The sequence below is a fragment of the Pleurodeles waltl genome, chromosome 12 (assembly GCF_031143425.1).
Source record: "Pleurodeles waltl isolate 20211129_DDA chromosome 12, aPleWal1.hap1.20221129, whole genome shotgun sequence".
Lineage (NCBI taxonomy): Eukaryota > Metazoa > Chordata > Amphibia > Caudata > Salamandridae > Pleurodeles > Pleurodeles waltl.
In genome coordinates, this window is record NC_090451.1 from 434913866 (window position 1) to 434928312 (window position 14447).

Sequence of the window (14447 nt, forward strand, 5' to 3'; positions counted from 1 at the left end):
CAGATAGTGCTCCTGTATCTTCAGTCTCAAAATCGTCCACCACAGTGTTGTTTCCCATCATTCTGTTACTGGCCTTGCTTGAAAATTAGACTGGGAATAAACCACTCTACTCAGTGATTATTGGCTGCATTAGTGTTTGATTGCTGATGACATTTATCACAAAATGTGTGCACAATCGGTTGTGATGAATGCACAAGAGTCGAAAGTTAATTCATAAAGTTATCTCCTTTATTATGTTTAATAAATCTTCCATATTTTCATGGACATAACCATTTATTTTATTGAAGGGGCCAGTTACATCACTTATTTAAGCAGTTTAGATATAGTGATTTACAATTCTGTGTGTTCTTTCTTTTCTTCTGTCATTGCATCAATTCTTTTGGGCAAGATCTCGGTCCAGAATTTTATTCTGTCATCTTTCAGTTGCTTTCTCATTTCCTGCTGCAAATTTATCTCAAGGTAGTGTTCGTTGCGATCGTAGGCAAGCCACTTGGGTAAATCGTTACCATTGGGGTTTCTGTTGAAGACAAAATTAAAATGACATTAATTCCTCAGCTAGTAACAAATTTATCATAGTTTTGCGTCATCCTTGTGCCATGGAAGGGGGCACAAGGGTGACGTAAAACCGAATCAGCGTTATCAAGCAACACAAGGTCACCTTGCGGAGCACTGCAAGGCTTAATAAATCTGGATTAACGCAAGGCAAATCATTGCCTTGCGTTCCTCTACCCCAGGGAGGCGTTTCATGGGCAGAGCGTGGGTGTTCCACGATCCATCCATGTTGGCGCATTCTTAGATTTACCAACACCGGTAAACCTGGAAATTTCTCAAAATGCTAAGCCTTCCCAGGGGAGGCAAAACAAGGAAAAATATCTTTATTTCTCTGTGTTTCCTCCTTCTAAGTGCGCTGCATTTTGGAGCACACTTAGAACAGGAAAATGCCTTTGAGGATTGTTTATGTGCAGGAAAGTGCCTCTTCTTGCTCAAAACCAATCTTGCCTGCAACAACAGCAACTTAGCACCATGGTGCAAGGGTGCCTGTGTTGGCACAAGGCAGCACATTGTGTGCCAGTGCAAGGAAAGGACATGAATGCCTCGTATCATGTTGAATACAGCGCATGTCTGCCATTTCACGCAGCGCAGCAAGGTGGCTTGCCGCTCTGCGTGAAATAATGATACATCTGGCCCCAAGACACCAGAGAATTTGTAGAAAATGTGTCACGTACCCATTTCGTGCAAAGTTGGCCCAGTATTTCATTAGTGTTCTGCTAAGTTGTTTCTCTTCATCCGTAGCTTCCTCTAGAGAAAAACGTTTGTAATGACAAGGAGGGATATAGATAATACTTTATTATTCAAATAATCTAGAAAATGTGTACAGTTACATGGCATCTAAAAAAAAAGAGGTGAACTAACTTCAGATTTCTTTGTTAGAAATACACTCAGCAACTAACAAAGGCTTTTAAGAAGCAGTGTTTCAGTGATTTTTAGGACTCTAGGTACAAAGGAGGCTGCAGGCCATTTTAAGCAGCCCTAAACCTCCATTCTTTCACGGGAAAGCGAGCAGCAATTGGTAGAGTTACAGCTACTAAGCAATTGGAACCTCTCGTAAGCACCCTCTAGTAATGGTTCCAGCAGTTAATTTATAATCATGTCAGTCTTTTAGCTTGCAGTAGGTAACACCAAACAAACACACAGCCTCATTTATCCTCCTTTACTAACAATCTATACAGTGGCGTAGGGTGGGTTGTCAGCACCCGGGGCAAGGCAAGTAATTTGCGCCCCCTAACCCGTGGATTTTCCCGGGGCAAGGCAAGTAATTTGCGCCCCCTAACCCGTGGATTTTAGCACTCGAGTCCCCCCCCCCAGATGTTGCGCCCGGTGCGGCCGGCCCCCCCTGCACCCCCCACGCTACGCCACTGAACCTATATCTGACAGCCTAGGATAACATCAGAAGAAAGCCTTTATCAACTGATACGCTGCAGTAACATTGTGCTGTAAGCAGAAGTTTATGGCAGCTTGCATATACAAAGGTGATTGTTTATACCCCTTGTGAGAAACTGGGGCTGATTGCAGAGGCCCCCTAACTTTTTGCCCCCATTTTTCCACTTTATGCTGGTGTTTTCCTGACTCTGATGGTGCCCTGGGTACTGCTAACCAGTCCCAGGGCCTGTGCTCTGTGTAAAATGGATATGCAAATTAGGCTAATTATAATTGGCTAAGTTAACCTACCTATAAGACCCTAGTATATGGTAGGGCATGTAGGTTTAGGGACCACAGCATAGGTGGTGCACACCTAGGTGCATTGCTGAGGTGCCCAGTGTCATTTTAAAAGCAAGCCTGCCTTGCTGGCTGCTTTTAAATTAAAGTTATATGCAAATTCGACTTTGGAATTAAAGGTACTTCCAAAGTCTTAAACTACCTTATTTTTACATATAAGTCACCCCTAAGGTGTGCCCTATGTGCCCCTAGGGCAGGGTGCCATGTAACTATAAGCAGGGATTTTATAAAAATAGATTTATAAGCCCTGGTGAGGTAAAAACAGCCAAATTCGTTTTTCCCTCATTGAAGTAAATGGCCTTCATAGGCTAGAATGGGCAGACTTTATTTTAAATTTTAAAGTCTCCTTAAATGTTACATACCAAGAATTTGGTATCAAATTGATTGTTATAATAAATCCCACAACTTCCAGTTGTGGGATTTAATATAACTAGTGCAGGTAAAAAGTTTAGACTTTACCTAAAAAGTTGCCAATTTCAGCTCTGCATTGTTTTTGCTGCTGTGCTCTGATTGGCCAGCCTGCAGCAGCATCTGCCAGGCTACTTTAATGAGGTGTGAAGTGGCCTGACTTCACACAAAGGAATGTGCTTGGGGGAGAGGATCTCCCCTCAGCAGATGGGGAAGCAGGAAGGGGGAGGGCTGCCAAACTGGTCTTCAAAGGCAGAGAAGGACATCTGGAGCACCCAGCAACACCCCCACATCCTGCAACCCCAGACAGCTAGGTGCCCCCTTGATTAGATTAGGAGAGGGCAGGAGAGGGGTGTGTTTATGATTTTTAGCCACACCAGTGGGTGGGCTCAGCCAGATCTCTCCTCTAAAAATCAGATTCATCCATTTTGGATTTTTAGAGACTGTTGCCTTCTGGGATGGATTTTTGCCACACTTCCCAGGAAGTGGTCATCACAGGGGGACGACCCTGTCCCTGATTGGAGGACCAGGGCCCCCCTGCTTTTCACCCAGGAGCAAGGATAAAACTGGCAGACCTGCACCCACGCCTCAGATCCCCTCCAGAATTCAACAAGAAAGGAACTAAAGAAGAAGAAGGACTGCCCTGCTGGACCCCTGGCCTGCACCTGGACCCTGCACTCAGAAGGACTGCACCAGCTGCACACTTGGGCTTCACCACAAGAAGGACTTTGCCTGGCTTCAACTGGTTCAAGGAGGGACTCCCTGTTTGCTACAGGTGAAAAATTGCTAACCAGAGTCCCCTGCACCAACTCCTGAAGAAAGCGACCAGCTGACCACTGTCCAGTGGCCAAAAAGGAGTTTGCGCCAGGTGCATTCTGGGAGTTGAAGTCCGCACTTCCCAAGGACCATCACAGAACTTCTGGACCCTTGGGGTGAGCTGTGGACCCCAAAAGAACCTTAAAAGAACATCTGGGTGAAGCCCCAGAAGTTTGGAGAAGATTGGAGAATTTTTAGAAAAAAGCTCCATAAAGTGACCGACCCGACGCGGAAATTCTAGCCGGCTTGCCTCAACCGCGACCCGGCCTGACTTCGTGGTTCGTCCCGGTAAAGAAAAACATCCGAAAAACAGACTAAGTCCGAACGTAAAAAGTTGACCGGGACCTTCCAGCCATCGTATCCGAGAAGGGCTCCATGGACGTCGGATCAAGATCCAGGTTTACCCCGGTCGAAGGATTTTCATCTCGAAAAAACGACTAAGTCCGAAGGTAAAAATCACCACCGAGGAAACCGACTTCGCGTATCCGGACAAGGGCTCCAGGAGGTCGGATCCAACTGGCAGGTTCGTCCCGGTGAAGAAAAACTTCAAAATAAAGACTAAGTCAGAAGGTAACTTTTTAACCGAGGCCTCCCGCGACTTGTAGCCGAGCAGGGCTCCATCGCGGTCGGCCTGAAAGTTTGACTTTGCCCCGGTCCTGGTGCAACCAGATGACCCGATTGGCGCTTTTTGTTTCTATGCGCTAGAAAATAATAATACTTTAAAAATTCATATCTCCGGTTCCCCTGAACCGATTTTAATCGTTTTTGTGTCATTTTAAAGATAAAAATATAAGCTATTTTTATAAATTGGTTTTGGATTTTTAAACTGTTTCCTGTGTTTTATTTAATTACTGTTTTGTGATATTTGAATGCTTTACACTTTGTCTCCTAAGTTAAGCCTTGACGCTCGATGCCAAGCTACCAAGGGTAGAGCTGGGATTAATTTACTGAGACCTAACTGTACTTTTGTGGAGGTTTGTGGCTTGTTGCTAGGTGTAGGTACCTACCTGCCCTATCAATAACCCATTTTCCAACATAATTGGAAGCAGCGACGGGATCCTGTACTTGTGTTCAATATCACGTTACAGTTTTAGGTAAAACAAATTAAAAATCCTTTAAATTGTCCTAGTGCAAAAATTGTTTTTAATTTTTAATTTGGATTAATTTCAATTATTGAATTTTTGTAATTTTTCTAAATTCTTGTTTCCAATTTTTGCAAAAAGTTTTTGTTGACACAAAACTAGGGAACCATGGAGCTTGATCTGGCTAGCCTACCCACACTGACAGTAGTCCAGCTTAGGGGGTTGTGTATTGAGAGGGGGTTGCCTGCAACCACTAATCTCAGGAAGGAAATCCTGATTAAATCCCTGACAGCATGGGCTGAGGCCCAAGAGGTAGAGACAGAGGAAGTTCCAGAGGAGGGAGAAAGAAGGGAGGATGCTAGCTCTAACCACTCAGGGGAGGGAAGGCATCAGACCCCAAGTGAGGAAGAGGAGGAACGGTCCTCAATGGATACAGTCACTAGGGGCAGACCCAAAGCTAGTGGTAGGAAGAGGGTCCTTTCAGGAGGAGAGAACCCATCCATCAGGGAGAGAGAGCTGGAAGCCCAGCTAGCCTACATAGCTTTGGAGGCAGATAAGCTTGCCCTAGAAAAAAAGAAGTGGGCAAGCAAAGAAAAAAAAGATGGAAGCAGCGATAAAGAAGCTGAGGTGTCCATGGGTGGGGGAGTTTGCCCCAGATTACCCAAGGGGGTGGTTCCTGCTTATGTAGAGGGGGATGACATAGATAAGTGGCTAGGGGCCTTTGAGAGGGCACTCCAAATGAGAAGGGTTAGGCCTCAATACTGGGGTTCCCTTTTGTGGGAGTTGGTCCCCAACTCAGGGAGGGATAGGCTTCTGACCTTAAGGGGGGAGGAGGCAGATTCATACCCTAGTATGAAGAGGTGCTTAGTCAAGAAGTTTGGTCTGACCCCAGAGCAATATAGAATGAAGTTCAGGGACACCCAGAAGGTCAGTACCCAGTCTTGGGTTGACTTTGTGGACACCTCACTAAAGGCACTAGAGGGCTGGATTATTGGCAACAAAGTAAATACTTATGAGGGGTTATACAATCTGATCATGAGAGAGCACATCTTGACCAATTGTATCCAAGAAAGGTTACGCCAGCATCTAGTGGACTCTAAGCTGACCAACCCTAGAGAGCTAGGGGAGGCAGCTGATGAGTGGTTGAGAACCAGGGTGGTTGTCAAGTCCCAGGGGGGAGACTCCAAGAAGGGGGGGACAGGTCCCCAAAAACCTAAGGAGGGAGGTGGTAAGCCCACCACAGAGACTCCCTCTGTACCCCAGAACCCTAAGAAGGAGGAGAGTAAATCCCACTCCCAATCTGACATGCAGAGACAGGGAGACCCAGGGTTAAAAAAGCTCTTGGACAGTAGGGCTTGCTTTGACTGTCAGCAGACAGGTCACTTCAGAGGAGATGCAGCCTGTCCAAAGAAAGTGGTTAGCACTGGGCTGTCCAGTGTAGCCATAGAGGAGGATTCCTCAGATGATGAAGTCCTCTTAGCATTGTGCTGGGAGACAGGACCAGATGGTAAGCTGGTGATCCCTGAGGGTGGGAGTAGGCACTTCCACCACATTCAAGTGAATGGGATCCCTACCACTGGCCTGAGAGACACCTGTGCCAGTCACACTGTAGTGAGTGACCGGTTAGTGACCCCAGACATGTATGTCCCAGGAAAGACAAAGAAAGTCAGGATAGCCACAGGGGAGGTCACCTCCAAACCTGTAGCCATAGTGCCCCTAGAGAGGGAGGGTATCCTTGACTGGATTAGGGTGGTAGTCAGTGCTGACCTTCCCCTAGATTGTATCCTGGGCAATGACCTCCCAGAGGTGAGTCTGGTCACAGATGGGGTGGTCGCCCAGGGCGCCCCCCCAACTCAAAGTCCTGGGGAGTCAGTCCCTACAGTTAGGAGACAGGGGTCCCCAAGAAAAGGAAAGAAGAAAAGGAAGGGTAGGCCACTCTTAAAGAGAGTTCCAGGGAGCCAAAGGCCTTCTGCCCCAGTAGGGGGGGAGCCCAGAGTTGGCACTGGTGAGGCCTCACCTGACCCCAAGGAAGTCCTGAGTAGTCAGGCAGCTGTCCAGATGCAAGGTGTTGCCCCTGCACTGACAGAAGGGAGAGTGGAAGGAGGGTGTCTGCCACAGGAGGTGGTAGCCCCCCACTCTAGACAGCAAGAGGGGTGCCAGGACCCCAAAGATGCCCCTAAAGCAGCTCAGCCACCTGTCAGTGGAGAGCTTAGGGTGTGGTTCTGGGTACTGACAGCTGTCAGTAGCCTCTGCTGGGTGCTAGCCTTCCTGGCAGCACTGTACTTGGCCTGGGAGGCAGACCCCAAGGCCAATAGCAAAGTAGGCCCCCTAACCCTGTTGGTCATGGTGGGGTTGCTCAAGTGTTGGGTGACCTCTTTGGGTAAGCTAGGTCTTGCCCTAGCAAAGTTAGGAGTAGGGGAGGTGGGCACCTCACTACCCAAGTTGGCAGAGAGAGAGGAGGAAGACCCCCCTAGAGGGAAGTTTCAGTTTGGGTTGGGTCCTTTTACTGTTGGGATGGCTTCACTACCCAGAGGGAGTGACCCTGACAGGAGGATATAAGGCAGAGTAGGCCCTGCAAAGGGACAGCCAGTTTTCTTCACTGTCTTCCTCGCCTAACAAGCCAGGAAGACTCTCCCAGGGTTGGGCTGAGTCTCCTGGGCGTGTGGGCTGGGGGGGGGTTGTGTGAGAAACTGGGGCTGATTGCAGAGGCCCCCTAACTTTTTGCCCCCATTTTTCCACTTTATGCTGGTGTTTTCCTGACTCTGATGGTGCCCTGGGTACTGCTAACCAGTCCCAGGGCCTGTGCTCTGTGTAAAATGGATATGCAAATTAGGCTAATTATAATTGGCTAAGTTAACCTACCTATAAGACCCTAGTATATGGTAGGGCATGTAGGTTTAGGGACCACAGCATAGGTGGTGCACACCTAGGTGCATTGCTGAGGTGCCCAGTGTCATTTTAAAAGCAAGCCTGCCTTGCTGGCTGCTTTTAAATTAAAGTTATATGCAAATTCGACTTTGGAATTAAAGGTACTTCCAAAGTCTTAAACTACCTTATTTTTACATATAAGTCACCCCTAAGGTGTGCCCTATGTGCCCCTAGGGCAGGGTGCCATGTAACTATAAGCAGGGATTTTATAAAAATAGATTTATAAGCCCTGGTGAGGTAAAAACAGCCAAATTCGTTTTTCCCTCATTGAAGTAAATGGCCTTCATAGGCTAGAATGGGCAGACTTTATTTTAAATTTTAAAGTCTCCTTAAATGTTACATACCAAGAATTTGGTATCAAATTGATTGTTATAATAAATCCCACAACTTCCAGTTGTGGGATTTAATATAACTAGTGCAGGTAAAAAGTTTAGACTTTACCTAAAAAGTTGCCAATTTCAGCTCTGCATTGTTTTTGCTGCTGTGCTCTGATTGGCCAGCCTGCAGCAGCATCTGCCAGGCTACTTTAATGAGGTGTGAAGTGGCCTGACTTCACACAAAGGAATGTGCTTGGGGGAGAGGATCTCCCCTCAGCAGATGGGGAAGCAGGAAGGGGGAGGGCTGCCAAACTGGTCTTCAAAGGCAGAGAAGGACATCTGGAGCACCCAGCAACACCCCCACATCCTGCAACCCCAGACAGCTAGGTGCCCCCTTGATTAGATTAGGAGAGGGCAGGAGAGGGGTGTGTTTATGATTTTTAGCCACACCAGTGGGTGGGCTCAGCCAGATCTCTCCTCTAAAAATCAGATTCATCCATTTTGGATTTTTAGAGACTGTTGCCTTCTGGGATGGATTTTTGCCACACTTCCCAGGAAGTGGTCATCACAGGGGGACGACCCTGTCCCTGATTGGAGGACCAGGGCCCCCCTGCTTTTCACCCAGGAGCAAGGATAAAACTGGCAGACCTGCACCCACGCCTCAGATCCCCTCCAGAATTCAACAAGAAAGGAACTAAAGAAGAAGAAGGACTGCCCTGCTGGACCCCTGGCCTGCACCTGGACCCTGCACTCAGAAGGACTGCACCAGCTGCACACTTGGGCTTCACCACAAGAAGGACTTTGCCTGGCTTCAACTGGTTCAAGGAGGGACTCCCTGTTTGCTACAGGTGAAAAATTGCTAACCAGAGTCCCCTGCACCAACTCCTGAAGAAAGCGACCAGCTGACCACTGTCCAGTGGCCAAAAAGGAGTTTGCGCCAGGTGCATTCTGGGAGTTGAAGTCCGCACTTCCCAAGGACCATCACAGAACTTCTGGACCCTTGGGGTGAGCTGTGGACCCCAAAAGAACCTTAAAAGAACATCTGGGTGAAGCCCCAGAAGTTTGGAGAAGATTGGAGAATTTTTAGAAAAAAGCTCCATAAAGTGACCGACCCGACGCGGAAATTCTAGCCGGCTTGCCTCAACCGCGACCCGGCCTGACTTCGTGGTTCGTCCCGGTAAAGAAAAACATCCGAAAAACAGACTAAGTCCGAACGTAAAAAGTTGACCGGGACCTTCCAGCCATCGTATCCGAGAAGGGCTCCATGGACGTCGGATCAAGATCCAGGTTTACCCCGGTCGAAGGATTTTCATCTCGAAAAAACGACTAAGTCCGAAGGTAAAAATCACCACCGAGGAAACCGACTTCGCGTATCCGGACAAGGGCTCCAGGAGGTCGGATCCAACTGGCAGGTTCGTCCCGGTGAAGAAAAACTTCAAAATAAAGACTAAGTCAGAAGGTAACTTTTTAACCGAGGCCTCCCGCGACTTGTAGCCGAGCAGGGCTCCATCGCGGTCGGCCTGAAAGTTTGACTTTGCCCCGGTCCTGGTGCAACCAGATGACCCGATTGGCGCTTTTTGTTTCTATGCGCTAGAAAATAATAATACTTTAAAAATTCATATCTCCGGTTCCCCTGAACCGATTTTAATCGTTTTTGTGTCATTTTAAAGATAAAAATATAAGCTATTTTTATAAATTGGTTTTGGATTTTTAAACTGTTTCCTGTGTTTTATTTAATTACTGTTTTGTGATATTTGAATGCTTTACACTTTGTCTCCTAAGTTAAGCCTTGACGCTCGATGCCAAGCTACCAAGGGTAGAGCTGGGATTAATTTACTGAGACCTAACTGTACTTTTGTGGAGGTTTGTGGCTTGTTGCTAGGTGTAGGTACCTACCTGCCCTATCAATAACCCATTTTCCAACACCCCTCCAACCCTCTCCCGTCCCCCCCAAGCTCATATTTTACTTACATTTGCCGTTTACAATATTGTGTATTCTATATTTCATTGCACCAAGGAGTTGTTTTGTAGTATTTTCTTTATATTCGTATACATTTGTTATCATAATGTGGGCATCAGCCTTGTGGTTATTCAAAGAGCATGCCTTCTAGTAGCATGAATAGTGTACTGCACCTTTTGCCCCTCTTCCCTGCTGCGTCATGGTTCGGTAGAAGGCATGATACCAATGGCCAGTGAAACGTGATGGATGTAAATGCGTGACCCACGGAGAGCAATTGAGTACCCGAGGTGTAACAAAAACGTGTGTATATGGTCTATGCACAAACGCATATATATTTATACATATATATTATAAATATATGTGTGCGCGCACACAGACACACACATTTATATCACAGAAACGCGTGGTAAAGGTCCAAGATGTAATGCCACACATCGTAAAGATCAACACGTGATATTGCATGAGTGTTAAAGGCATGCGTGGTAATGTCATGCATCCCTCAAGAAGCCATGCATGGGGATGTTGGGTGAATTCAATGGTGCCAATGTAAGGAAGTCCCAATTCAGGAAACATTATAAGCCCGTGTATCAGACAGCATGGCTTGTGAATGAGAGTAGTCCAAATCCTGAATCATCTAATACCCTGATCAGAATGGTCTCCGCTATAAACAACAGGCCACACAGGTTGATAGAGATACAGGCAAAGGTTATCCCCCCAGGTGAATGATGAACCCTGGGTTAATCATTGTCATGGGACAGTCCAGTTTAGTTTCATTGGAGAAACTTCTTCTGTTCGGGTGAAGGCTCTTAAGGTGCAAATCTGCTCATATTTGGGTTCTCCTTCTGCCAATACTTTGCATTAATTCTATGCGCACTAATGGAGTTCTACTGATCTTTGATAGTTCGGTCTACCCGCATTTGCGGAGCCAGTTTCTTTTATACGATGGGATCTATGTGTAAATAAGCCAGACGGATTGCTCACTTCTTCAGTGTCTTAACTTGCCTTTCTTGCCTAGTATGTTGCTGTAGTGTTTATTTAATAAAACAACGTTTTGGTTGCCCTGTGGATGAACTGATACTATTGAGGAGATGACAAATCAAGAACATAGGTTGAGTAAAAGCCAGAAGGAGGCTGATGGATAGCTGCTGCTGCTGGTTTGTGAGTCAGGGTGTCCTGGTTATTGAATGAGGTTCAGTACCACATGGAACTAGCAGTCCATGCAGGTCCATGCAGTTATTCCCCATTCCGGGGAGAATACCTTGAATCGCTGTAATGTTGTGTGGGGATAATGTCATTAATCAGAGAATCCAGCACCCTGGTATCCCTTCTCCAAATTCTAGCCAGCTAATAAAGAGGGCTTAGGTAAGAGGACTTCCTGAAACTAGGAAGTATCTGTACGCCATCTGCTCTGGTGACCAACGTTCTTGAGAAAGTTTGCAGCATTTCGCCCTGTCGAATTACCATGCTCTTAAGAGGCTGTTTGGATACCTGAGTGCCACAGTCCTCATTGGATTCTCCCCTGGTTGTCCCTCATCTGGATACTGTTGACTTCTTTGCAGATAGATTGTATTTGTTCAGTGGTTTTTGACCACGAACTGTTGGATCAGGAGTTGCTGCCTCAACTCAGTGTCTTGTGGTTCTGGCTGCAGGACCTGCATCCATATTTTACTCATATTTCTTTCATCTATTTTATGAGCGCAAGGTTGAAGGCCACAGAGACCCACATAATCCCTCTATCTCAAGCCTAGTACTGCACAAACTATATAGAATCAGTCCTAGTGCAGAGACACCTGACCGCAGCCAGTACTGTTGAAACTTATCCATGGATTGTCATCGACTTCAGTCCTGGTGGCAGTTGCTAGCTATTCAGGGCTCATCGGGGTTTCTGTGAAGCTGCTCTCAATTTGACCTCCATAAAGCGGGTTTGCTGGGGAGATCTGGACACCCAACCAAAGACCGGTGCCAGTGAGCACAGGAAATGGCATTCATCCAGTTACTACTACTCAAGGCCTCAGATCTGAAGGCACTTTCTTGAGAATGAGGCATTTATGCATTGGTGACTGCCACAGCTTCCGTATGAAGACCAGCTTGTCCATAGAACCCATGTTCTAAGTTAGGTTCAGGTAACTTGCGCAAAGTTTTTCAGCTCTCTGAAACGCATTGAACATTTATAACAGGGTTCCCAAGGACTATTTTCTGTGTTTTGGAATTCTGACATGGACATGGAAGCCATGGCCTCTATTACAAGGTATTTGGAATAACCAGTCCATTCCATTACTACAACACCCACAATTACTGATGGAATGGGGTATGGTACTTACCTGGTCCTTTATTTTAATACCAAGTTACTACCTCTTGAATGCAGAATTACTGGAGAAATCTGCATTTTTGCACTGATTTTTGCAGTTTGTTCTGAAATTCCTGCTATTTTGACCTGCTAAATTATGCCTGTTTTTGTCTGCTGAAATATATCTAGGGAAAAAACAGAAGATGTTGTTTTTTTCTGACTGTACTGGTCACTTCCATTGCAAGTGTAATAGGAATTTACTGACAAATTGTTCTGAGGATCTTCAGTGTCTGGATACGAATGGGAAGGTGATGTACTAATGTGATGGTCGCTTCCTGTACTATGCCGGAGTCAGTAACATGGTGGGCTAGCTATATTCTCTAGCTATAGCACAACTTTTATTAATGCACCTTCATTCTTCCAGATATGCTGTGGAGTGTACCACTTTACATTCAAACTGGGCAAGGAAGTTGGACGCTGCAGCGCAAAACCTGATCTCATTGACATGATTGCCAGGACCATGAACCGTAATCAGGCCACAATTTGGGGGTTGTGGCTCAAATACTCTAACTTGAGGGTGCAGGCCTAGAAAAAAGTCATTGGCCCCTGTTTAGATATGAAGATTTTGTTCTGTCGCTAGATAGATGATTCAGTCCACCAGTTTAAGGTGGGCACAGTCAAGGCCAGTGCGCCCTTCTGTTTTTACCTGCCAGACCAGTGAGAAGCTTCTGTTCTTTTAAGGCTTGAGAATCCTCTCTGGCCAAGCTCTTCCGCTTCCTTTTTTTTCCAATAAAAAAAATGACCAAAGTCTGGAGTGTTGATTGTAGGAAGGGTTGTCCTTATTCAAAGAGACTACACGTCTGAACCATCCCCTGGCCCCACTCAATTTGCCAGAACTGGGGGTAATTTTCAATTCTGACCACAACTTAATTATTCCAAAAAAAACACTGTCAATGAACAAATAACAATGGGGATGGCATGCCCGGAATATAACGTAGTCAATAACAGTCTTGTCAAAGAAAACTCATTACTAGGCTTTCACTAGTGCAAAATCAAACAGCCAGGATGCGTCTGCCCTTACGGTAACACAACTATGTCAAACCGGGCATGAAGTCACTCCACTGGTTCCTGGTGAAATCCAGATTTTTTATTTATATGTCAAAACCTTTTATTGTTTTATTTAATACAGTAAGTTATGCACTATCATTGCGATACACCACAAAGGAAAAAGAGGATATATCTGCACATCCCATGAAAAACAAGCATTACCTGATCATGGCTTTCACCAGCGACCCATAGAGCCAAGCACATAGGAGGCCCACCACTTTGCCCATATCTTGGCGTGCTTTCGGGGGTAGCCACATGTGGCGTACGTGGACTCCTCTTGTTTTGCAAAACAGTCCATTCCTGTCCTCCATTCCGCTATGGAGGGGGCTTCATTAGATTTATAGTAAATGTAGAATAAGGCACAGGCATTCAGAGATTGCCAGGGTACATGGCACCATGCATGTCTCCCTCCTTTCTGTGTCCTTCAGAGACCCAACCACCTCTCCCACCGTGCTCTTAAGGCCATCAAAAGGTCAGGAGAAATGGTCATCAGCGCCCTGCAGACCTGGGATATCCTTCCCTTCCCCAGGGGACCTAAAAGTAGATTACTTCCAGTGACTCTACTCAGGAACCTTGATAAGATCCTCTCTGTGGTCTTACAGGGCATGTCGGAGCTTCAGATATTGGTGGAATTGAGATCTGTGTTGGTAAGTCGTTCTAGAGGTCTGGCAAGAACTACATATGATTGCATTCCCATACTTCCCTCAACTTTGATATTCCTAGTCAGTCCTCACCTCAAAATCCCTCTAGTCGTGCCCCCTGGTCCAACCAGCGGCCTGACCAGAGGGGGGGGGGTCTCAAGTTTCTCCCATCCGTCCCATCCAGTCTACCTCAGTGCCACCTTCCACGCCTGAAATACCGCCATGATGGGCTCCAGCAGCGACTCAACGAAGTGTGCGCCATAGAGGAGTCCTCTTATGTTGTCTATGCTAATCAGTGCTATTTCCCATTTAAATGCAGGGTCTCCCATCCCCCGTGTATTCAGTCGTTCACCACCAGATTTTGTGCCGTCTGATAATAAAGGTGGATGTCTGCCATGGCGAGCCCGCCGTCAATTGTAGGCTGTACACATTAGCCAAAGGCAATTCTGGGGGCTTGTTCACCCACAAGAACCTACATAACTTTGCTGCAAGAGTGCAAAACCAGCTTTGTTGCATATGAAGGGTTAAGTTCTGAGGCACATATAACATGCGTGAGAGGTTCATCACCTTAAATAGTGCTACTCTGCCCAAGAGTTTAGGGGCAATTTGATCCATCTATCCATA

General features: G+C 46.4%; 1 protein-coding gene across 1 annotated transcript in view; it reads right to left on the reverse strand.

Annotated features, from left to right (window-relative positions):
* Positions 1 to 212: 212 nt before the first annotated feature.
* LOC138267772 (cocaine esterase-like) overlaps positions 213 to 14447 on the reverse strand; it is a 490938-nt gene continuing 476703 nt past the window's right edge. The window contains exons 13-14 of the mRNA XM_069216964.1: positions 1227 to 1299; positions 213 to 517 (exon numbers count right to left, since the gene is read on the reverse strand). Coding sequence (XP_069073065.1) covers positions 331 to 517; positions 1227 to 1299 — 260 coding nt within the window. The 3' untranslated portion in view covers positions 213 to 330. The remainder of the gene's footprint in view (positions 518 to 1226; positions 1300 to 14447) is intronic.